This window comes from Kryptolebias marmoratus, linkage group LG9 (assembly GCF_001649575.2).
Source record: "Kryptolebias marmoratus isolate JLee-2015 linkage group LG9, ASM164957v2, whole genome shotgun sequence".
Classification (NCBI taxonomy): domain Eukaryota; kingdom Metazoa; phylum Chordata; class Actinopteri; order Cyprinodontiformes; family Rivulidae; genus Kryptolebias; species Kryptolebias marmoratus.
In genome coordinates, this window is record NC_051438.1 from 21,396,266 (window position 1) to 21,422,777 (window position 26,512).

The 26,512-nt window shown below is 38.7% G+C and overlaps 1 protein-coding gene across 2 annotated transcripts in view; it reads right to left on the reverse strand.

The window, feature by feature from the left end:
- drp2 (dystrophin related protein 2) overlaps positions 1–26,512 on the reverse strand; it is a 174,888-nt gene that overhangs the window by 45,880 nt on the left and 102,496 nt on the right. For both annotated transcript variants that reach the window (XM_017408504.3, XM_025004232.2), the window contains 4 exons: positions 14,768–14,924; positions 3,348–3,468; positions 2,834–2,945; positions 695–851 (listed from right to left, as the gene is read on the reverse strand). In XM_017408504.3, the coding sequence (XP_017263993.1) occupies positions 695–851; positions 2,834–2,945; positions 3,348–3,468; positions 14,768–14,924 (547 nt within the window). The remainder of the gene's footprint in view (positions 1–694; positions 852–2,833; positions 2,946–3,347; positions 3,469–14,767; positions 14,925–26,512) is intronic.

Here is a 26,512-nt window from a genome sequence, read left to right on the forward strand (position 1 = left end):
GCAGCTGGTTTATATTTACACTTTGCATGTGCATCTGTGTGTGTTTGTGTGCGTGAGGACATGAGAATGAGGAGTACAAATGAGACTAACTGACAAGCCCTCCCTGAAGACTGCGCCGAACATGTGCCGGCTGTGACAGGAGTCCAAATAGTGACATGATTCCTGTGAAGGGCCCTCAATTATAATGAATAGTGCCACACAATTACAGGCAGCAGTAGCAGCGCTCGACACTCAATAATGACTAAACCAATGACCTGCCATTTGTTTAACAACATCTACTCAGCTGAGGATCTTAACCTCCGCCGTCTCCAGCGCGTCGCGTTGAAGCGCGTCCTTGTCACCGTCTGTCAGCTCGTAGCTGCTCTGACAGGAACGTCACATACACACCGACATTTTAAAGCAGCGCAGCCCAATAAAAGTCTCACTTATTTAGGGGTAGCATGTCATTTCTGTGGGTTTGTGACAAAAAAACCAACAAGTTTTGATGTTTGTTTACAACACGTCAGAGTCGAAATGAGTGCTTTTTCAGGGATCGCTTGAGGCAATTACCCCCAAGGAGGCAATTAAATTCCTCTAGAAGTAACCCCGATTTATAACCAGATAACATGTCAGCACATACAAACGTGTGCATCAGAGAGAGAAAAATGAAAACAGAAGAGAGCATGAACTACAGTGGAGTTTGCTGTGTACGCACCTTGGTAGCATCTATGTGGTCCTGCAGAGAGTCGATGAAGAGGTCACCAACAGGCTCCCAGGCATCCCTCACCCCCTCTGCCTGCTCCAGGGCCCCTGCCAGCTCCTCCATGGCTGCCTGGATCTGCAAAAGACGCTCCAGTGTCCTCTCCATGTGTCTGCAGGTTTTGTTGAAAAATGCATTTCACTACGATTAGTTTTACAACCCATCAGAATTCGAAACTCAACGTGAGCATGCAGTAAAATCTTGCATCTGTATGAATTTACAGAACAACACTCCTGTATAAATATACTTTCATCGTATCAGGTTCAAAATGTTCAGCATGGACCTTAAAAAGTCCAGTAAGTCACCCAGAGTGTGCAAGTTTTCAGTACTGTGCACAAAAACAGAAAGAAATGTCACCTGACAGGTCTTCAGCGGTATGTAAAATGCCTTTTCCTTGAAAGCACGTTTTGATACTCTGAATCTAATTTTCCCGAGCCAACATTTGATATATGTGTTTCCCTAACTGTGTCTGTAATGGATTACAGTTGCCCCCATTCTGTAATAAGGTTATGGTAATTGTATTACTGATAACATATTGCAGCACAAGCCTCAACTGGATCAACACAGAAGAGAATAACAGTCAGCCTTAGAGCTAAAACTCACAATCATTTTGCTTATGGAAGGTTTTCTTTTACAAACTCTTCTACAACATATTCAACCTATTTTTGACCTTTGAAAAAGTACCACACCATTGGTATTCAAACCCAAGTTTATTCTTCATTCATGGCAGACACAATCATTTCCTAACTCTAATATTTTACCTGTTTAGTGAAATGTACGAAGACTTTCAGGCAAAAAATGCTGCTAATTTGAGCCAAAATTTTCTCAAAAATCTTCACTTAGCTTGGTTTTAAATCTGGCACCAATTTACTGCTTTTTCTTTTGGACCAGAACATTAATTCTTTTTCTAGTGCTTTTACCTTCTTGGGTCCAACTTGAATTAAAATTAAGAACAAGAAATGGCCGAGTCTGAATACAGAACAGCAGACAAATACTATAAGAGTAGAATCAGCTAAATATGCTCATCATGCAGAAAAAAACCTTCTTTCATGAGATATTTTATTCTAACTGTTATTATCAAGACCTGAAAAGAAGCTCTCCTGCAAAAATGGGATCTTTTTTAGACATTTAAACCAATAAAAATTTCAAAACTTTTGCAATTTAAATGAAAATTATAGTGTGAATTATAACTATTCTCTGTATTCAGTTACTGTTATCACACTACAGAATGTCACTTTGTGTGAGTCTCTGGTGCTAAAGTGGCGAGGTGTAAAGTTCAGCTCTGCCTAAACCATCACAAATTTATCAGGTTTGAGGTTTTTTTTTCTTTACTTTGTAAAATAAAATCCACTTCTGCAGGCTTTGTTCTGAGCAGCGTGAGTCCTCTGTCATAAACCCTCCCTCCTGTTTCAAACTGAAAGCTCTGATGGAAAGATTAATGAGAGAAAGTGCTGCCAGACAAATTGCAGTCTTCTGAACTTTATTCTACCTCTTGAGATTCTAATAAAATCCCCTAAAATGACCAGAGCTAGACTAGAGTGTGTCCAAATTAGGTGGATGTTTAAACAACTCACATCTTACCTATTATTTGGCCAATTAGGCTTTTTGATTTTGAATTAATCTGTTTTTTTTAAAGCATTCAAATAATGTGTCACAGTAAAGTCTGACAGGCTGCAATATAGCAGAATAAACTTGTAGAGTTTATTTTTTTTTAATCTAACTGAACTCTAGGGCAGTGGTTCCCAAACTTTTCAGCTTCTGACCCATAAAATAACAGTGACAAAGGTGTGTGACCCCATCTGTTGGCTGTTTAAATATCCAAAAGTGCTAATGATCCTATTAAATAAGGGCATAATGACAACACCAACAGTCTTAGCATCCATTTTGCTATTTTTTTAATCATTAAATGACTTTTATTTCAATTCTCTGTAATAATTATGGTAAATATATCATACAAACTGGGTTTTTAATTGTAACTTGATGTCTGGAGATTATCTAAGGACCCCTACTTGGTGTTGGGTGACCCACATTGGAGTCCCGACCCCAACTTTGGGAATCATTGATCTAGGGCACGCTTGAAAAGGAGTGACTGACCTATGGCGGTCCACACAGCGAGCCGTCAGTTTTTCCCAGAGGTCGCTGGCCACGTTCGCCTGCTTCCAAACAGACCGACTCACGTTCAAAATCCGCCGACGTGGTGATACCTCTGCAGAAGGTGGAAGCGGTTCAATAAAACGGGAGGGGGGAGAAATAAAACAGAGCAGAGTTAGAAGCTGGAAATAAAAGAGAAGTTGGAGAAAACAGTAAGGCAGATTACTGTAGGAGCAAAACGCTGAGAAGATTGGGGCGACAGTCAAGCCTACTGTAATATTGATCTCAGCAGATGGTACTGGAGAGCTGGTAAACTGGAGCTAATTGGTCCCAATCCGGACACTTTTCCTAAACTCAGCAAGACACCGGAGGACCAGTCACTGCTAATAGCAGCTAATGGAAGATTTCACCTGCGAGGGCCCTAATCAAATGAACTCTGGGGTTTCGGCTGAGGGGGGATCTGAGTGTGACATTTTGGCCAGCGCAGCAGTTGGCTCAGAGTGTGAGGGGAGCAGACCTTTTCCATCGGTCAGGGTCTCCTCCGGCTCCTGGAAGGGGTGCTGAGCCAGAAAGGCCTGGGCAGACTCCAAAACAGAGTAGATGAAGGGCCCGCGAGACTTGACATCCTCCATGAACGCCTGCAGGGAAGGAAGAATGAAACGTAACGCTGAAAATTAAACAAAACTCAGAAGTAGATGTAGAGAAGAATGAGTCGTACAGGCTGAACCAAACTTTCTGCTTTAACAAGACCTCTTTTTAACAAAAACTGACATTAATACGATGTTTTGAACTGAAAATTATGTTTGTTTGAATAGAATAAAGAGCCTCCACGAGCTGTTTTCAGCATCCCTAAGAGAAATGCTTTTAAAATGTATTAGAGTGTCCTCAACTAAATACTTTGAGGTTTTTAATGGATTTATGTTTGGTTTAAAAAATACAGAGATTAAAAGTACTGCGTAAGTCCTCTGGGAAATCTTAACAATCATGTCCTACATTATTGAGCATTTAGTCTAAATAATATTTTAGCTAAATGTTAAAAACAAAACAAAGTGGAGATGAAATGTATCCTTGAAGCAGGCCCATAAATTGTAAGGTTAAAGATGATAATGATCACATTCACATGACTGATCTAGAGTCAAACGTTTATATAAATGTTTATATATATAAAACAAAAAAGAAGTGCAGAAAATGTAGACCATCCTGTTCATGTATTCCAGTACAGAACATTTTATTGTATGCACTCAGATATATAGATTAATGTCTGTATATCCTAACTTAGAGGAGAAGTAGAGTTAGCATACAGCATGCTGTACAGTTTGTAAGAGCAAAAAACAAAGTAGAATTTTAGGGCTTTAAAACCCACCCGCCATGACCTGATTTATAGGTTTATTTCCCAACATGTCCGGGCTGTAAACAAGAACAAACAGCAGAGCTCACGCCTTAATTATCATCATCATCATCATGCTGTGGTTACAAATTTAACTTGTTAAGGTGATTTATTATCGCTGACCAACAATATGACAACCTGGGTGAAAAGAAAGTTTTATAAGATATTACGATTCAGCACAAGCAGCGAAGAAACGTGAAGCTGAAAACACAACAGTTCACCTGATTTTATGACGCTCCCAGATGAATTAAACCTCTTCACGTGTTTCTGAAGTCAACAGAAAACTCCCACGTCCTCCAGTTGTCATCCACAAACAGTCAATTTTCACCATCTGTTAATCAAAGTCCCGACTGGAACACAGACATTGATTCCAAACTTTTCTGCCTCCCACGCAAACAACAGAACAACAGCAGAAACGTCTGACCCCAACTATCTTTGGCTACAGAACGCAAGCATTACAATTAGGGCCAATTAAACAAGAGTTATAATGACAAAAAACATTAATATACTATTTTTATTGACTGATAACACATTTTATCTCTCATAACAATTATGGGGAAAAAATCTCTGGAATTTAGCTCAATCTGAATAAAAAATGAAAAGCTTTGGCTTCTTTTATCTCACTCACAACTAAGTTATCCACTTTAAAAACATTCCAAAACATAAGAATTCTTTGAAAATATCCTTGTAAAAGCTGATGGTTTTCTAGGAAACTTGATAAAATGATTTCACTCATCACTAAAACCTCTTTTTGTTCCCATCAGCCTCTTAAAAACTTACTAACCTGAAGTAATAACTGCGAGTCAAACACCGACTTTAGTTGTAAGTTACTGCATTTGACTCTGCTGTTATTGAACAATAACACTCTTAACTTCACTTCAGGGTTAAAAGAAGACATATGTGAAATGTTGTAAACAGTCTGAAGGTATTAAAAGGCCGATTTCCTCACAAGGTCAGCACAGTGTTTGGAAAAGTGGAAAAAAAGGATGAACTAATGTCGACAATAAGCAGCTCTGCTGGCATCACTCCTCAGATCAGCTGGTATTGTTCGCAGTATTTTATACTGAGACGTATCTGTACAAGATAAAGGATTTTTATCTGCAAAGGCACACATGTAAGAGGAAGAATGATTAATCAGAGCTGACCTGACCATCCTTGAGCTACAGTGTCATAGTTAAAGTTGGGCTACATGCAATATTTAATATTTTATTGTAAAATTGTCTCAGTATTGCCTTCTGTTTCAGGTATTCTGTAAAAAATAAAAATTGCCAACACAAGAAGGCTCTTTGTGTTGAAAGCATACCTAACTCTGGTTTCAAGTTTGGGATAGTTTGCATACATAATGTACTTTAATAGCCAACTTTTTTAAAGTAGCAATTTCTTTGCAAATTAAACATAATGGTTCATTATCTCCATCCCCTGTTATTTGTGGTCAGTTTTGTAGATGACAGAAAAGACAATAATTGAAAAAAAGTCAGTGAGTTTATCACATATTGCTGGGTGCTGGTTCTGTTTGTAAAGTTTGGTTTGCTCTGAGTGCCAATTGTCAGATGGTGTTGGATGACTTTAAGAGTTATTGAGCATAATTTGAGTCCGTACAATCATTTCCAAAAACACACGCCCGAGGAAAAGAAGAGGAAGGAGGAGTTGAGTGTCTCACTACATCTCCTAAAATCATCTGCAGAGACAATACCAGAAAAAAACAAGATATAAGACGGCTTTGCTGCTGCTGCATTTTGACGAAAGCATTTTAAATTCATTAAAACTTCAAGAAAACAATCAACTTTAAGAATGAAAAATATAGTTTATCTCTTTTAGAAACAGTTTACAGGCTGAGAAGCAAACGCTACTAAAAAAGGCCATAAAATATCAATTTGAAGGACTCACGTGGATGCATGGGTTACTTATAGCAGTCACTGCATACAGTATATAGTCAGACCCCAGCAGTGCTCTACAGGCAGGACCACATGGGAATATAAGGCTGAGTGCTGCTCAGAGCCCAGGGCAAAACAGAAAACTGAATCCACTGGGAGTGCTGGTCATCTGGCTTCAACGCAAAGAAGTGCCTGCGGTAGCTGAGGGCTCGGTTCTTGAGGTCCGGTAGTGCTTACTATGCAAATTACAGCTGAGAGGTTCATTGTGTGAGAAAAGACACACGCTTTAACTTTGTGCTTTAGCACCAAACAAATTCCCAGAGCGTCCCTCGAGCCTCAAAGAATGCCACTGTGTCAACCTTCTCCATTCTCCTGCACTAATCTTTGTTCTGTGTAAAAACACACACTGCAGGTGGACGTCTTGCTGCTAGGGTATTTCCTCTCTTCAAAGTAATTTATTTATGCAAAGCCAGCACTCTCAATCCTCTTACGGTATAAAGAGATTACAATTTCAGCTAAGAAATAAAAATATAAAAAAGCTACATCGCTGGTTTGAATTAGTGGTGTTGTGAAGCACGGTGGTGACAGTGTTTCAGAGCCTTTTAACAACCCCAGAACTAGAAGCTCGGCAGGCCTGATAACGCCCAGAAAGCAGAGCTGAACAGAAAGCCCCAAACGGAGCGCCAACAAACACCAGCTGGCAACGAGTAAACAAGCAAAAGTGTGTGACGATGGAAAGCTGGGGCATGAGATAAGACTCCCAGAGCAACAGTCGTAAAGAAAACCTGCCGTCTGCCTTTCTCTTCTTCCTCCCTGACGTACCGTCTCCTTTCCTCGACCTTACATCCTCACTTCCTTCCTCCGCTTTTCATCCTCTCAAACTCTCCTTTTCTTTGCCCCCTTTTTCTTCGGCTGCTTTGCTACCCAAAGAGGACCGGAGCCATGGATTCCCTGTGCCAGCTGTCATGTTAAAACTTTAATTGCAGCTAAATTTCACACTCGGAGACTTCATCTTTGGTTGGAGGAATATTAAGAGAGGAGCCTTCAGATCAGATTAAGATACATTATGCATGGAATGGAGAGAAGTCGGGGGAATGAAATGGCTTCATTGACTTGGTTTAACCATGTTGATGGCATTAATTTGACTCCCTCTTGATGCATCCTCTCAATGATGATGAATTTTCATTTCTTTTTTGCTTTTCGCACGAAGCAGGGGAAACTCTGCAGCTGCAACAGACCCATGAAATCCCCTCACATTATTTATCCCAACCCTCAAACCCACACATCCATACCACCCTCAAAGACGTACCCTCTAATACACGCAAAGTAAACACGCTCCCAGACTAGAACTAACTAAGACTCCCACAGCGACATCACTATAAATCCACTTAAGATCAATAATTCACGTCTCTTAAAAAGCTTTAATTCTCTATAGAAAACTGGGAGGCAATTTCCCTCGTTGCTTTGTTAGAGAAGTTCTACTGCGACCAGACACTCGAAAAAAGAAGGCGTCGCAGATTATAGAGACGAAAATGGAGCAGAAGAAAAGTGGTGATACGCAACTGCAAATAGTATAAATTGTCTGGGATTGTGCATTGCTGTGGCCCCACTACAGTTTCTAATTAATACTTGTGAGCAACAAAAATAAAATTAAAGCAATAAGAGGTAGATAAAGGCTGAATCATATCTGCATGCAACATTATGATACTACAACTAGTATTTTTCATGAGTAATATTTTATTAAAATCATTTAAATATTGTCTGAGTTACAGTAGATTTATGAAGAAAGAAGAATAAAGCAGTCGTTGAAAGTTTGCTTTTCAACATGTCTTTTGAGAAACAAGCAAAACAGATCAAAATAAGGCTTAGGATTAATTGAAGGAATGTATATCGGCCGCCATGTTTCTGCCAGTGTTAAACTAATATCATCCTATGATGAGAGGGGTGGGATTTTTAATTGTTTCTGTCAATCTTTATAAATGGCGTTATGCGAGATCTCATGAGATCTCGAGGAAGAATCATCTTTAATGACTATAATATGATGACGATACTGAGAAATGAATTAATGTATACTAAAAGTGAATTAAATGTATACTTATAATTTTAGCATTAGTGTATTTTATATCAATATTTTTAGTTTTAGTATTATTTGTTTTTGTATGAATATCTTTCTTGTTTCTGTTGTGTGCATGTGTCATAATAAAGTATCCATAAGTTTGAGCCACTGTTGTGTTTTCTACTTAGCTGAGGTTGCTATCTTTAATTGGATTTACTCCAAAAGTTAATCAGTTGTAGATGTACATCCAGTAATTACATGCTGAGAGTTTCATTAAAATCTGTCTTATAGTTCATGAGATATTTTACTAACAGACACACAGAGTTGAAGCCAGCAGTCAATGCCAAACGGGCGATACCAAGATGTAGTGTGGATGATTAAGTCATATATGAAACAATGTGACTCAACAGACAGATAAGTAGAGCAAATAAAAAGAGTGCTTGAGGTAAAAGCATCAGAGGTCTCCGAAGAACAAACTTTGATATGCTGCTGCTCCTTCAGTCGAGCGGGGGATGAAGCTGCCTGTGACGGCGGCGGCGGTGACATGATGAGTGTGACACTCAGCAGAGATGAGAGCGAGAAGCATCAAACAGAGCAGCAGGAAGAGCCCTGAGAGTCAGAGCCAGCGCAGCCGCCTCAAACCAGGAAAAACACCAGACATAATACGGTTCATCGTGATGACGAGGCTAATTTAGCTCGGCTGGTCGAGGCGGAAAACAGACGAACGGTGAATTACGGAACACGACAAAGGAAGGTGCCAGGATTTTATTTTAATTGGTTAAATTACCACAAGACACATCTGTCTAGATTTTATTTTAAAAAACAGAAAAAAATGAAGCTATTTTATTATAATTTGTTTATCACTGTGAAGCATCTCCTTTTTTAACAACAACCTGTAATCATCTAGGAGCTGAGGAGAGCAGCTGCTGGAGGTTTTGGAGGGAAGTTTGTCTCGTTCTTCTCTGATGGAGGAATCTAGCTGCTCAACAGTCCTGGCTTTCTGCTGGACTTTTTGTTTCATGATGCATCAAATGTTTTCAGTAGGTGAGGTCTGGACTGCAGGCAGGTCAGTTCAGTACCTGGACTCTTCTACTACGAAGTCCTGCTGTTTGAATGGATGCAGAATGCATTTTAAAATTATCTTGCTGAAATATGCAAACACTTTCCCTCAACAAGATGTCGTCTGAATGGGAGCATATGTATAAAACCTGTAGATACTTTTCTGCATTGATGGTGCCTTTCCAGATGTGTAAGCTGCCCAAGAAAGAGGCACTAATGCACCCCCATACCATCAGAGAGCCGGGCTTTTAAACTGTGCACTGATAACAGGCCGGATGGTCCCTCTCCTTTTTAGTAAGGAGGGCGTGGAGCCTTTAGTTTCCAAGAAGAAGTTCAAATTTTGATTCATCTGACCACAGAACAGTTCTCCTCTTTGCCTCTGTCCATTTTAAATGAGCTATGGCTCAGAGAAGATGGCAGCTGAATGGTATTCATATCTGGCTTCTTCTTTGCCTGGTAGAGCTTTAAGCAGCATTAGTGGATGGTACAGTGAACTGTGATTTGTGGAAGTGTTTCTGAGCCCGTGCAGTGATGTCCAGAACAGAACCAGACCTGTTTTTAATGCACTGGCCCCTGAGGGTCTAAAGATCACGAGCCTCCAGTACTGACTTTAGATTTCTTTAGATTCTTCAAATCTTTTGATGATATTATGAGCTGTAGATGATGGGATATTCAAGGTCTTCCTGATTTGTTTTCCCAAATTACATTATTTTGAAATTAATCCACTATTTTTAGATTTATTTTTTGACTGTTAAACCTCTGCCTATCTTTACTTCTGAGAGATTCAGCTTCTAAGATGTTCTTTTTATACCCAGTCCTCTTACTGATCTGTGGCCAATTACCCTAATTTGCTGCAAAATGCTCCTCCAGCTGTTTATTATTCATGCTTTATTTCTGTCCTGTCTTTATGGAGACAGGACAGGGACATATGTGTTGCTGCCATAAAATTCAAAATGACATTTTTTTCCCCAAAAAGTACGATACAATTTCTTATTTTAAACATCTGATGTTTTACTCTGTTCCATTGTGAGTAAAACACTGGTTTATGAGAGTTGCAAATAATTGAACTCTGTGTTTATTTACATTTTACACAAAGTCCCAGCTTATTCCAGAACTGAGGTTGTAAAAAAATATATATATTCTTTTTTTTCCTAAGTTAGTCGCCTCCTGTCTCCTAGTCGTTCACTTGGTGTTTTTGTAGGCCTGTTAATTGAAAGGCTGATTTCATGCTGCACCAGCTCAGGTAGAAGTTTGAGCAACACACATCTCCCTGTCAGTGCAAGTTGCTCTGACACAAAATGACAGCACAGAAAACTGGAGACAATGCAAAGAAGGAAAAACAGTGATGTGGTTAGACAATAAGCTGCAGATGCATGTCAGTAGAGACTACTGACAGCATCCGCGACAAGATTCATCATCTGTAACAAAGGGATTTATCAAGGCATGAAATAATTATTAAGGATGCCAGGTCGTGCTTCTAAAAACAAAACTTACCCATTTCATTAAATCTTTATTGTTTAATCCCAAATCTAAAAAAAAAAAAAATTCTCTGGTTTTCTGTATGATGCAGGTACTGAAGTTTCTGCTTGTTGTCTGCAGATATTTCCTCCAAAAGCTGAAATTCTATATGATACTTCGAAGTGAAACACATCTTTCTGCCTGTACCAAACCTACCTGAACACAACACAACACACACACACAAACACACACACAGGGTGTATAACCTGTCAATTAAAAAGCTTTCTGAGAAGAGACTTCCAGCACTAAAATACATCTTGGGACTTCAGCAGTTGCCCCACCACTGGGTATTTATCACATAAAAGGAATTCTTTTTAGCTCCTCAATAAAAAGATAGTGACAGCACAGAAACCTCAAGTCGTAGGAAAATAAAATAACTCAAACTGGAGGCGCATGTGGTCAGAATAACAATCATTTAATCAGTATAACTACCTGAACAACAGGTGTTTTAATCTGATGTGCCAGATGGTTTGTTACACTGATTCTTCTCAGAAAACATGGCTGCCGTGTGACTGAATGAACAATCTGTTTTTTTGTTGTTCCACCAATCAGATCAATAAAAACACGATTTAGATGCAAGAAAACTCAAAGACAGGGTGAAAAATGGTGTCATTTATTAAAGATTTTTAGCACTAACATGTAAAACTAGCAAAAATTATAAGCCTAGCATTAAAAGATGCCAGAGTTTTAGGCTAAAATCTTTTTTTGTCAAACCTTAAAAAAACGGTTTGCACAATCTCACATTCAGAGTATGTGTTGTCAAAGACTCTCAGCTACTGCCACATCAAATTTTAGCTCTATATCTTTAAAACTGAACGAGTGTTGTTTAGCTGTGGCAGCCATCTTGAATTGGACTGACTTCAAAAGTGAATCAGTTGTAGGTCTACACCTAATGATTATTTCCAGGGAGTTTCATTAAAATCCGTCCAGTGGTTCATGAGATATTTTGCTTACAAACAGAAACAGACTTTTCGGCGGTGGGCGATAAAAACGTAAACACAGCAAAGCCCACCTGAGAGCAGGAACATGTATGGGTGAAGCCAGACTGTGATCACAGAGAAAGAAATTAACAGGCAGCATCACAAAGGAACTCAAATGATAATCCAAGTTTCATTGTATTCAGTTGGAGGAAGAGTACATCTAACAAACAAGCAGGGATTTGTGCTACACATCAATAAGCTGCTCGTCATTCAGAATGTGAGCTCGTGCGCCCTTGAAGAGATTTAAAGCCGAATCATTCAGCCACGCAGCAATTATCTGACAGGAGGAGCCATTGTTTCTGTCAGCAGCACTTATTGACGATCCCTAAAGCCTTGAACTTTGATACGGACGAAAATAAAACATTAAAATCGCTGCTAGTCCAATCGAATTAACATTAGCAAAGCTTGTTTGTGTCCTTCACTCAGGATCCACACATCAGCATCAAGTGTTGCTCCCCACTAACAAAGGCATGAAAGCTAATCCTTGAGTGGCTCCGCGTTAATCAAAGTATTAATTTACCAAAGAGTGAGTGGAATATTTCAGAAATACCAGCTGCACTCCGTAGATTGGGAGTTTGCGTCTGAGTTGCTGATTGTCCTGCTACAAACAATCCTCGAGGTCACAGCTGGGGACGAGCATGTCGTCATTCCTGCTTGAAGAATAACCGAATAAATCTGGAAATGTGCGACATTTCGGTACAGTTGAATGTCAAGCAAAAAGGATCCACCTCTGTAGTTCAAGGGCATCAAACAAATCCAAATGTCTCTGTGTTGAGCGTCAAAAACTGAGAAGTTTATCCGTTTTTGTTTTTGACAAAACAAGACATTTGTTCAGTTATAATAAATTAATGCAAAATTAGACTTATAGTTTCCCTTTAAAATTCCCTAATTCCTTCTAATTTGCTTCTATATTATCTCTTACACATTTACTACTTTATAAGTGAAACAAGGTATTTAAAAGTGGGGTTCTGGGGAAAAAGGTATCAACAATTACCTGTCGTAGATAATGCATAGAGCTGCCCCAGTTTGGAAAATTACAGTTTGATTCTTTCCGGACTGATGAGCTGATGGCTAGTCCAAGCAGGGCCGAGGACAAAGCATATTGTTGCCATTTTAAACCAATTCAAACCTCAAACCTTTTAAGGCAGTGTGTGTGAATTAGAGATGTGCATTTTAATCAAAACTACTCTTCAAATTTGTCCGTAATTATTCCATTTTTATCTCTTCAAACGTCCCCCTGGAGGTAAGCGTTGTGTTGAAAAATGCACTCCAACTAGAAAAGCACCACTCGGAAACAAACTGGCGTAACTACCAGGTGTTGGTGGAAAAAAGAAAGAAAAAAAAAGACGGTTGTGACGGAAGAATTAATTCTTCCAATTTTCACAATTTTAACTAGACTCTGAGTATTTGAGAATCCCTCCCCATCCCTAGCGTGAATACTATTCTATAAACTTTTAAACCAGCATTAATTTTGTGTTACATGGTTATTACAATAAAAAAAATATAATATGCTAGCTGAATAACCCCCAGGCTGCACATGGACTGCTACAGCTAGCTGCTGCTGTCTCTATTTCAGCTTGCAAGTAGTCACATAAATTACGTAACTAATCATGCAATGTGAAGTGGAGGGGAAAAAGTATTAGATTAATTGTGATGTTTCTTTATTTGAAGAAAACACATCAGTTTATCTAAACTATGTGGAGCTGAAATGTACTTGCACCGTTTCGAAGCATTCTCAGCCTCCCACAGAGCTCTGTGTTATCAGTGACAACTGAAATCAGGAAAAAACATTTCAGCCATTTATCTCGTATTGACCGGGACTGGACCGTAAACTCAGCTTTGATCGATAACTGTGATATCTGCTAAAGCTGCCAGAAAACTCTCGTTATCTACAAACTCAAAGTGCACTATCCTGTTCTTCACCTTCTACAGAAGAAATGAATTGTTTCTGGGCTGTGTTAGCTGTCACCAAGTAGAAAAAACACAACTGTTCTACAAAAACTGTCTATAAAACATGGCAAACATTACAGCACAGGATCATGCAGGCGAAGTGCACTCTTTTTTCTGATTATTCTAAAAAGATGTAAAAAATAAAGCACTTTAAAGCTAAAACGGAAGCAGCAAGGTGGCCAGGTGGCCCACTTTATGTGGAACCACACAGTATTTTTTCCATCTTTTCCTTTCCCACAAACTGAGTTAATGTCCTGCACTTTTAACAGTTTATAAATGTCAATAAGAGGCTTACTAATACGGTACTTGGCTTGTATAAATATGACTGAAGAAACCAGTGAAGCGTCATCAGACAGGCTCTGATTGGTGTCAGTCAAACTCAGCCCACACGGGGTGAAGAGCAGGTGAACCTTTAAACGTCTTTGCAGCCTTTAGTTCCACTCAGCGGGGGAAATTCAGAAAAATAAAGCACAGTCGCAAACAAAATGTAGGTTAAGTTTCTGTGGACTATCATGGAAATGATCAAGAAGAGTGAATGCAGCTGGGATGATTACAGGTGAGCAGTAACTGAGGGAAACTGAGCAGAAAAAACAGGATCCCTGAAAACACTGCTTCAAAAACTGAAACAGTTCAATGCACAAAACTCAAACCCAGATAAAACAACCAAACACGCCAAAACAAATACAAAACCGGGACAGTTGGACCTTTATTTAATCTGACTCTTTACTTTTAAAAGCACCAGCTAAATGAAACATTGAAAGCCGTGACTTGAAAACTCATATCAGCATAATATTTATCTGTTTTCTGTCCTATTTTACTCAGTTTGGTTGATGAAAAGTACAGTAGCTTTATTATGTGGGTTAAAAAAAATAAAAAAAACATTCACTGAAGCTGTTGTTTTGTCTGGAATGTGGTATTTAAATTCAAACATATTTCAGACTTCATAACATGAGTAATCTGTTGGGTGTGTTTATTAAGTTAGATGTCCAAACTCTGAACAGGTCCCACATTCTGCTGGATTCATGAATTCACTTATGAGTGTGTGTGTGTGTGTGTGCGTGTGTGTGTGTGTGTGCGTGTGTGTGTGTGTGTGCTTTTAATTGAAGTAGTCACCTGGTGGAACTCTCTCTGGTGCTGGACGGCCCCCACGTCGCCTCCTATGGGCAGCTGCTCCGACAGCTCCTCGTCCTTGGCCGTCAGCCACTCGATGATCTCCTGCAGGGAGAGCTGCAGCTTCCCACTGTTATCGGAGAACGCTTCTAGCCGTGCCCTGTTTACACACACACACACACACAGACACAGATGACTCGTGGTCTCTGGCTTTCACAGTCCAGAACAGTATTTACTTTAACATGCATAGTTTTCATCAAAAAAGAGCCAATTATTACAAACGAGAACCTTCAATCAGAATTTAAAAACAGCAGCAGGGTTGTCTTATGCTGTGTTTCGGCTCGTGTAGTCTTTAAAAGATTTGAAAAGTGTTACATGTAGCAGACGTGTCTTGTGAAATCAAATAAAAACACCTTTGGTGATAATCTGGGCAGGTATTTCAAGCTCACTCGAGTCCAACTGGTGAAAAATGCATTCAGCCGAGCGGTGTGAACTCTTTGCTTTGATGCAAGAGTCCAAACAGGGACTGAAGAGGAGCCAGTTTAAAAAATAATAATTTATGATCCAAGTTGTTACATCAGCTTCATCATTTCACTTCAGACATGTTTCACTCGACTCCTGCATGAGGCATTATCTTTATCGGGTAAATTAGTTGAAAATTTAAAAAAATAAATCAGTTCATTGAATCTAAATCTATGAACCATTTGTCAACATCACTTGCTGCTGAAAGGCAAAGGCGGACGCCAAAATATCTTAAGAATTTCAGGAAATAATTACTGATTGTACATCTACAACGGATTAACTTTAAGAGTCAATCCAACTCAAGATGGCCACCATAGCTAACTGATCATGGCCAACACAAGCATGGTTATAACTTAGTTTTACAGGTATTGACATAAATTTGAAGTGGTAGTAGCTGAGAGTCATTCCCAACACATACGGTGAGCCTGACAAGTAATGATTTTACATGAAATTGTGCAGAACTTCATTTCTCAACATAGGATGGTTTGAATCTAAAACTCTGGCCTGAAAGGCGGCAGGCGATATGCATTTCTTCAAGGAACCTTTCATTTAGCTATGGTAAGCAGTACAGTCTATCAGCTTTATGAAAATAATTTTTGCAAAGTTTTGCCTAGAAAAAAAAACAAAAAATAAAAATCCTGTAGCAGCTGAACTCCTGCAGAAGAAAGCAGCCGCCCCGGAAAGAAACAATTAATGTCAGGCAGTTTAAGTAAAAACAGACTCGTGCTTTTTCCAAACTTTGACAACAAAATTTCGAGCAATATTTTTTTCAGCTCAGACAGACTAACTACAGGGGAAGGGTAGCATGCTGCAATTTTTGGAAGTTGTGTAAACACTCCTGTGGGCTGACTGTACGTGTCAGCAGGGAACATGTTGATCAGGATGAGCGCTGACAGAAGGGACAGATCCGTTACTGAGTGCCGGGAATTTTATTCACCGATATTATTTCTCCGGTTGTTGTTCCTCTTTTCATTTAATAGAAGCTCCCCTTCTGTAAACTAGGGCTCTTATAAATTGCGCAATCCATCAAATTCAAACCGCCCAAAGCTCCCAAAACCAACGAAATATTTGGACCTGAAACATATAAACATGTTTATGTTCGGTGCAGTAATTCCTATTATTACAGTCAGATCTAGTTAAAGTCTTTGAAAGGGAAGTGAAAAGGCATTTTTGTCTTATGTCAAACACACTTCATGCCAGAGTTTTGTCACACTGAAACACTTTTCTCTTTTAATGTTTAAATCAAAACATGCTGTTTGAAATCAACACAGAAAAATAAACAATAAAGAGTCGATTTGAGCTTTGCCCGAGAGAAACAAGATGGATGTTTTACTGTAAGACGAGTATTTTCACAGTTCAGTCGAATGAAAGGATTCTCTGATCTTAGATTTTTTTAACATAAAATTAATAAATACTGTTTTATTTACATTCTTTGATTTTTTTATATATAAATATATATTTTTGAAAAAGACAGACTTTGTTGCTGGTATGTTTCAGCATCAGCACGGAGCAACAAAAAGCAGTTAGGACCCTTTGGGTGTTTTTTTTTTTTAAAGCTGACAAAAAACTCTGCATCTCCTGCTGTGTGAGGTTTCTCTGCATGTTTAGTCTGAGAGACAGGTTGGAGTCAGAGATCTGACCCTGCAGCCTCACATATCGCTGCATTTCTGTGTCTTTGTCAGAGTTCATTTCTCATTTTTGCCCACTTTCCCTGTGAAGACTGAAAGAAGAAATGGTTCAAATGTCCTCCTTGCCACGATTGGTTTCGCTCCTTTGCCACATCTCCATGTCTGTCGTTCTAACTGACCTAATTTTGGAGTTTTATTCCAGTCATTAAGTGGGTTCAATCAGTTGCATGGACAGAACTCTGCAGAAGTATTGGGTCATTCAGCAGTTTTTTTATGTTTTGCTTACAAGGAGACTGATTTTCTTGGAATCCTTTAAAATCCTTTGAATTTCAGCTATTTTTGTCACTCTTTTGTAGTCCAGAACCATCCATTTTTAGGTATTTTTTCTTTCTTTTAACAAATCACTCAGGCATAAAAAGTCTCCTAAACTTGAGAGTGAAGAATGAGCCAGCGTTGAGTCGACACATAATAATAGACAAACTGGAAAAGAACAAATTTTGAATTGGATCTTTAGCCACTTTGTGACTAACGGCCTGTCACAAAAACACAATTCATTTTCCATTTCTTTAGTTCAATCCATGAAAAATGCTGAACCAAGAATGAGCAGAAAAGCAGTCAAAGTAAAAAAAAACAAACAAAGGAAGATGCTGAAAGATGGTTGAAAGCCAGAAGACTGAACGATCAAAAGCCTTAAAAAGTGTTAAAAATTTGAGTGAAGGTAAAGAAGGTGTTGACAACACAATAAGACCAAATCTGATGCAACAGGTTGCCAATGTGCAGCCATTCTGGAAAACGACAATAACTCTGATGAAGGACAAAACCCCTTACTAGTGGAGAGGCTCTAAGGTGGGATTTGTCAGCTGATAACTTCACTATAAAATAAAAAAGTCACATTGTATTGTCATTTTTATCCAATCTATACTGTAACAGGTTCCATGTAACAGGTTTTAACAAAATTAACCCAGACTGAAGATTCATCTTTGCGCTTCAAAGAACAAAGCTGATTTATTATAATAAAGGTGAAAACAAAAGACTTAACACACACGACCCCTGAATGAGGCGTGGAACCAACGATGAACCAGTGAGGATATGATGGGAGTGACTGAGGGTGAGGGGGAGATGGGAACAGGTGAAGTGGGCGTGGCAGGCTGACCGGAAAACTACTGATCTGAGAGCAGGTGAACAAAACTACAATAATATACATTAACATGAAACTCAAACACAGAAGACAACAACTCAAAAACACCCAAATCCTGACATCATGTGAAAAACAGAAAGTTTGATAAACTCCTAAAACCTGTAGAGTAAAACAAATATTACAATGATAACAATTAAATAAAAAAGGAATGTTTGCTCCAGGTAATTTGGCCTCAGATTGATGTATAATATGACAATACAGAACTATTTAATCATCTCACTAATGTGAAAAATAATAATAAAAATAATAAAATGTACAACAGTTAGCAACTCAGAAAATATTATTATATACTGATATACTAATTATATGGCATAACTCTTTGCCATACACAATAAAAACCCAAGCTACACAAACATACCTGAACAGGTACAAATAATGGCACAAAATACATTTTTTGCAGCCTAAACTTCACCCTTCACGGTAGTCAGGTATATTTGTGTATTTTTTGTGTATGTGCATCTCTGTCTCCCTCTCTGCAGCCCGATCACTGGGAGATTATCCACCCAGCTGATTGGACTCAAACACACGCTTCAGATGTCATTTCTGAACCAACCAGCCATGCTTTGTTTGATAAAGAGTGCTTAGAAAGTATTTTTCTCTGCTTCTTTTCTGTCGTGCCCATTAGCAAAATGCAGCTAAATTGAACGTGTGAACTCTTCTAAATGGGAGTTGAGCAACGCATTTGTTGTCTAGTTGTCTGTACTTGAACCAAACAGTCACGGTACAAATACACATCCGGTTACACCCCTAAAATATACTGTGGTAAGATGGTAAATATGCCTCAATACACAGACTATAATTTGTCAGTAGATTATATCAAAAATGTACAAGGTTATACAAGAAAAGATGAGAGACACTGGAAGTTTGAGAGTTTTTTTCTGTGTTTACTACCAAGAATGTAAAAAATGTTAGAGGGAAGATCTGTTCTTCAGAGGCACAGTAGGTACTTGCAGAGGTGAGGGCGATGAGAAGGTTTCCCAGCGTTTCAATTACACACATTATGGTCCTGCACACAAATTTCATTACGCCTGTACATCACAATTTGCCCGCATGTCACATCAGAGATAATGAGGTTGAGTGAAATCAAGAGTCATAAAAAGATGTGTCGTGTTACAGTTTTTCTCTTTTTTCCCCTCTTTTATTGAATAAATTTAAATCCAGACGGCAGCCTAAATGAAACAGAGAAACACCTAAAGGTCTGAGGTTGAATCTAATCAGACAATGCCTCCACTGACCAATCTAATTAGAAGTGAAATTATGCAAAACACTTCCATAGTTCTGAGTGACGAGAAATCCAAAAAGCACTAATTTATTCTCTCTCAGCCAACATTATTAGCATGCTGTCGTGAAGCTTAGTGAGTGAAAAACACTCCTGTAAGGCAATTTTGTCCAAATTACATTTGGCACAGAAGAGTTCTGACACGAGGGATTCTGTCACCTCAGGGATCCAGTTCTAGGAAGACGACTGAGAAATGTTTTAAGACTTAAAAGGAAAAAAAGCAGCAATCAATCCGGTAAGAGTCCATTTCTGATTAGATAATCCTCTTTGTTCAAACCTATGTCCAGAAAGTCTGAGTGAAACGGAGCAGAATGTCCTTTATGTTCTTGTTGGCCCTTACAACTCAGTTTGTAGTGGTAATTGAATCAGAGGACAGTTTTTCTTTGGCCCCAACCAGAAAAGCCTTTCAGTCAGGTGTGAATACACACTCATACATACAACACACACACACATTTTCTAATGGTTTCTGTTTCAGCTCAGAACTAACACGAGCCTTGAAGACGCCTAAGTAAGGTCATCCATCAAAAGATGACCCTGACACTTTTGCACCCGGCCTCAAACATGCTTCAAAGAGCAGCGGCGGAGATTTGAACAAACAAACGGCTCACAGAACGCTCACCGATCGCTGCTGCTTCCGCTGCGCCCACACAGCAGGTGAGACAAATAAAGAACTGCTTGTGCTTTAATGGATTTGTCCTCACATGACGGGCGCTGCCAGGAAAAGCTTCCGCCCTGCTGGGCTGCAGGTAGGTTAGACTACAGGTCTGGACTAAATGATGGTATCTTATTTTTACCGTTTATTAAAGATCCACAGCACTCAGCTCAAGGACCAACTACAATTTCACTTATTTGACAAAATAATTCACTTCTCAAAACTGGTTTGATGATTTCTTTTAACTGTCTTCACATAAAGTTAAAGAAATAAAACACTGAATGCATTTTTCCTTCCTCTGGACAAAATCATTGTTTTTTAAGGGATTTATTTCAATTGCAAATGCATTTTTAAAAATTCCTGAAATATTACAGGTTATATAAGTGAAAAATGCATGTTTTAAAAATGTCTCCACATGTTTATAGCTGCATTAGTTTTTGTGTGTGTTAGAAAGTGACTCATCCCCACATTTCCAGTTTATTTGGAGGTGGGCTTACATTTCTAAGAACTCTTTTGTGTCAGCTTACAATAACATTGATAAGAAGGCTTTCTGAATTCTGTGATGAAGCTTCTTTTGTTTGTGTGTGTGTGTGTGTGTGTATACGCGCTCAATGAGAACCAAAAAGCTTGATGACAATCCCAGCATTAATCAATACAAATGGGCTAATGGGGACTGAGAGCGTGCAGCTCTTCCTGCGTTCGGACAGACAGACTCAATCTGCTGGCGTCACAAACCTGATTTGGAGTTTCATGATTAAGAAAGATTCAGTCTCACCAGAGAATGAATCCTGTTGTGCAACACACTCTGAACTGAGACTGGTCATAAAAGAAGATATTGTCAACCGGGTCTTTTTTTATTATGTGAACTTTCTACATTTATCAGAAACAAAATGATGTTCCTGAGAGGAAAAAAAAAGTCTGCTCAATGAGGCGCGTCCTAAAATGACAGAAACTGTAGAGATGGGACTTGATTTGTGGAATATTTTCATTTGATTTCAGGTTACAAAGTATTTTATATCAGTTATATGAATCCTTTTGACATGATAATGTTGTATGTCAACATGATTGGTGTCAAAGGTTTACTTTAATAAGGCACACTGTCAGGGCTCGTTAGGGGTTTGTTAAAGATCAGATTAAATATCTATTTGTTCCTTGGATTCCTTTGGCAGAATAGAATAGAATAGAATAGAATAGAATAGAATAGAATAGAATAGAATAGAATAGAATCGTCTTTATTCTCATTGTATGGCTTGTATACAGTGAGATTTGGAGAGCTTTCCTACTTTGATGCATCTGCAACGTCTATCAAAAACAGCACAATAAATAAACAAAAAAATAAGAATTGAATGATCACTAAACAACAAAGCATCAACAACTTAAAAGAATAAAAATCATGAAAAAATACAATAGCGTTGCAGAGGCAAACCTACAACAAATGGACCAAAATCAAAGTTTGGGTTTTGTTCCAAATTTATACTGAATATTGTAGAATTGGAAGCGCTGTATTAAAACGTGTCATGTAATAACTGTCGTCCATTTTCCGGTTAGCCATAGAATAGTTTGTTTAATATTGGTAATATTTATGAGCGGCCGTGGCTCAGAAGGAAGAGCGGTTGTCTGTCAATCAGAACTGCTGGTTTGACCCCAACGCCACCCGCCAGATGCTGAAATGTCCTTGAGCAACACACAAGTGTGTGTGTGTGTGTGTGTGTGTTTGAATAGGTGGATGTGACTTGTACTGTAAAAGCATTTTAAGTGGTCAGTAAGACTAGAAGAGTGGTGTATAAAAGCGGCCCATTTACCATTTGGACTCAGCCTGCTGCAGGAAATCTGACGGAAACGTTTTGTCCTTTAAAAACAATGTCTGCTGCTAAAAGTCCAGTGAAGTTTTGCCTTGAAACAAGACAAAACTGAGACTCTGTTTCATTTCCTGATTGAGCTTCATGTAAAGGATTCATGGCAGATAACCAAGCAACTCCACATTACAGAGACTGATCTTTGATATGAGCCAGAATACAAAGGTTTTTGTTTGGGCTGCTGAGGTAAACATTTGCGGAGCAGGCATTGAATTAATATCGTTCATCAGTAATGGGTGGCTGTGCAGAAGAATCCTCATCACAGTGTTATAAATGGAAATATAAAATTACATTGTTTGGAAACACTGAGCTTTGTATTTCTTGTGTTATCACAGATAGAAAAGTCTTTTATGCTAATCTGAGGTGCTTTTAGACAGTTTAAAATTCAAGGTAAACAGTTTTCCACATTGAAAAGGTTACAGAGGGAGGTTTAGCTTGGTCTTCAATGATTGATTAATGTATGGACCAGGCTGTTTAAGGAGTGAGGAGCTTGCTCATTTGTTGCCTCTGGGTTCAAAGAAGCTTTCAGCAAAAGAAAAAAAAGACGGGGGTTTTCTTTGGTTGTTTTTTTATTCTGTCAGTTGCAGAGATGTTGCAAAAGCTGGCAAAGAAAATTAAACCGTGATGGCTCCAATGAAACAGCCCTGCTGCCTTTAGTAAAGAGTGCACACATTCAGATGTGTTTATTTTATTTTCTTTCCTGGAATATCTCAAGGGGAACCACAACCAAAAAGCCTTGAAATAAATTAGACTCATTCATGATGTCATGTTTTTACTCGGAGCTGGTCTGCTATGTTTAGATGCAGGTTTGAGCACTTTGTTTGTGTTATCAGCATTACAGAAGAAGAAATGTGTTCGCCATTGTCATGAAGCATTACTTTTACTGCAGTCTTGAATTGCATAGTGGTTACAACACATTTAACTGCCTTCTGTAGCCACAGGACGTGTGTAAAAACTCTTACACAATTTTAAAATAACTGCAGTGTGCAATTAGTGATTAAGTGGAACTAATGTAAATACAAATACTGTAATTTTGTGGTTATGCTTGGCCACCAACTTATTTGCTTAATGGTGTGGTAATTATATTATTAGAAAAACAAAACTGATTTTTTATCAGACGCCTGGGCCAGCTTAGTCTAATCCAAAGATTAGTCAGACTCATCATAAGCAGCAGTCCTCTGGCACAGTTGGTTTTATTTATTCTTGCCTCCATATTGCACCTATCAGACGCCGTGTCTTTGATGCACATCTCTCATGCAGTGTCTCTCATTGTGCAAAGGAATATTTAATCAAATCGTAACTTTTTGTGTGAATTCCAAAGCTTTTCACCAACAGGAGCCTCTATGACTGCATGTTTCTTTTTTGTTTCTGTTCCAAGTTATAGATGCTAATTAAGTTCAAAATGTCACACTCCTCCTTCTTGTCAAACTATCTTGGCCTCTGTCTCTAAAAACATTATAGTAATAAAATAAAACAATAATACAAAAGTGCATTTGTGTCAGAAAAATGTCAGATTCTAGACTTTACAATGAGTGTGGCTACATCCACTTGTTGTTATGTGGCTGAAGCTCATTTTCCACCTCGATACCCCGCTGTCCAAATGGTGATTTCTTCATCTGCACTGTTCAGAGGAGCTGGCATGTGAATTCATTTTGTGAAATTATTTCTGCGTTTACACCAAATCCCCAAGCGTTCCTCTGTGCAGTCATTAGCAGCCAACTGTAAAGACCAAACTGAAGTAAGCATGTCATTGCTTTATTTATCTTTATTAGCACGGCTCTGCTGGGTTTTGTTTCAAGGATGTGTGGAGATGTCACACCAGCACACCACGTAAATCCAATTCTAACAGGAAACTAAAGATAAATTCTTCTCTGCAGTGAGTTTTTGTGAACAAAGCTCCCACACAAGCATGGTGTTCCACAGGGTTCTGCTCTTGACCCTGTTATTTGTGCTTTATTTGCTTCCCTCATACAGTCTTGTACAGCCTTTTAATGGTATCTTCTGTCACTGCTATGCTGATGATATTCAGTTTTTTATTACTTTCATTAATGGCTAGAAGGTATCTGTCCTGCAAACAAGTTCAAATGTATAAAGTCCTGGCTGACTGATAACTTTTTCCAGCTGAATGAGGAGAAAACAGATCTGTGCTCTGGATAGCTTGGTCCCTCAGATTGCAGATTGCAGGGTGTACCTGGGTCTACCTCCCATTTACATTAAACCAACTGACTTTAGATAGAAATCTGTCAATCCATGCATATGCCAAAAGTTAAGATTGGTAAACTGAGCGGTGTCATTTTCATTGAGGAGATGGACATAGTCGGTAATGCTTTTATTTCATTCTGCATAAATTACTGTATTTCCACTGTTACTTGCATTGGTAAATCTTCTTTAAACCGTCTGCAGCTTGTCCAGAAAGAAGCTGCAGGATTTTTTAACTAGGCCCTCCAAACGCTGTTTTCTGATTGCCTGGTGATGCACTTTTACAGCCGTATGTCATCACCAGAACCCTGAGGTCGACTCATCGAGGACAGTTATTGGTCTCCAAACAAAGACCAAAACTAAGGCTGACAGAACCTTTGTTTCTATGAACTCAATGGATTTATTTAACAGCTGACAGTTCCTCTTTTTAGACTAGCATCTGTGTAGCAATCTATTGTGCTCACTTTTATCTTATTAGTTTAGCTTATTTTAATACTTTTACTTTATCTTTCAGTCTTATATGTCATTTTAATATGAAGCACCTTCAGATTTTTATCTTGAAAGACCTTATATAAATACACATTACTTACTCAGTTACTTACCGACCTGCTGATGTTTTTAAAGGTGGAATTTAAAAAGAAATCTGTTTTAAATGTGGTAGCAGTACACTTTGGACAGCATTTGCATGTTTGCCAGCCTTTCCTGTAGTTTTCCCTTCTTTCTTTTACCCCTTTTAATTTTCTGCACGGTGGGGTTAAACTCTATCAGTCGTGATGCGTTCAGGGACTTCTCTCATAGTGGAGGACCTTGAAGGATGCTCAAAAAAGTCTTCCCACTGCCAATGTACCCAGAGTTGTGGAAAAGACATTTGATGAATGTTGCCCACCACTGGAAACCGCTCCAAACGAACTGTAATACATTCTATTTAGTACAAAAATGACTTGAACGAATAAAATATTTTTTCTATATTCCAGCTTGGTTGAAAGTCAGTGTTAGAAGCTCAAAAAATGTCAACTGAATCCTAATAAGAACACACCTTTTTATCTCTTTAATAAACTTACTGTTATGATTAACCCATTTTATGATGTTTTTTCCATGTTTTAGAGCATATTCCCAATATACAATCTCAAACGCTTTTGTCTTGTATGTGTCTGCACATGCAATATAAAGACACATCCTCTGTCCTACAGTGCAGAAAGCAATTTTACATTCTGCACTGCTGCAAAACGACATGAATGAAAACCATGCTGAATTTCAATCCGCACACATGAATGTACACAGAAAAGGATGAGTGTGCACAGATGCATACAAAGGAGGAGGTTCTTTTGTTACGCAACGCAGAAAGACAGATGGAGCGACTGCTGTGAGATGCAGAAGACAATTGAGAGGAAGAAAAAATAGATAGCAAATAAGAAGCACAGGAGAGCACTACAAAACTGGAGTACTATATGTTTTGTAAATGTGTAGGAGGGCCGCAATAAAACAGTGATGTATAGTGTTGTCTGAGGCTGGTGCTCATGTTTGTGTGTCTGAATGTCGGATGTTTTCCGTCAGAATCAGTGTTCCTGCAAATTGGGTTTGTGTGTTTGTTTGTGGATACCGAGCTCATGTTTGTCACCGTTTCTGTGCATCAGAGAGCGGGGAACTGTGGCACCCCTTCAAGTATGTCGTCTCACGGTTCATCTTTCAGATTTTGACATAAACCACTGACTGAGGGACTCCCTGCCTTCAGCTGTGTCCCCTGGGTGGACCCAACCTTTGAGGGTTCTGTTGCCTGAATAAATTTCCTGATATTCATTCATTATAGATGACTTGTTATGCTTGTCAGAGCAAGAAGCTGGCGGAAGACGACGGTTGCCAAGATAGTTTAGTAAAGTAGAAAATTGTGTCAGTTTTATTATTCAGATGCTTCACAATGAGAGTGAAAATGTTCACATTTAAAGAGAATTTCAGGACTGGGGTTTGAGAAGGACCAACGGGGGATAAAGTAACACAGTGATTGGTCATTGATCACTGCGGCTCACTACAGCAAACATCAATAACTGGTCAGTTACTGATTAGAAACCAGACACAAACAAATGACCAGCAGCTTTTGTCATCAAACCAATCTGGACGAGAAAGCAGCCGGGGGCTGAAGCCACTACAACCAATGTGTATATTTTCTTCTTTGTTGTCTTTACAGAGACTATTTTGATCATTTCTTCTAACATTTGTACTTAATAATGTTATTTATGGCTTCAGTTGTGACTTCTCCATCTCAAAACGTTAAAAATGATATGTAGCTTAATGAAATTTGGTGATTTATCATCAAATTTGTTTACAAAGTTCTGGTATGAAAACCTGATTTTTATTGGTCTGGAGTGATGTCATCAGGAATACCAGCCCTAGATCTATAAAGGTGAATCCCTAAGCTT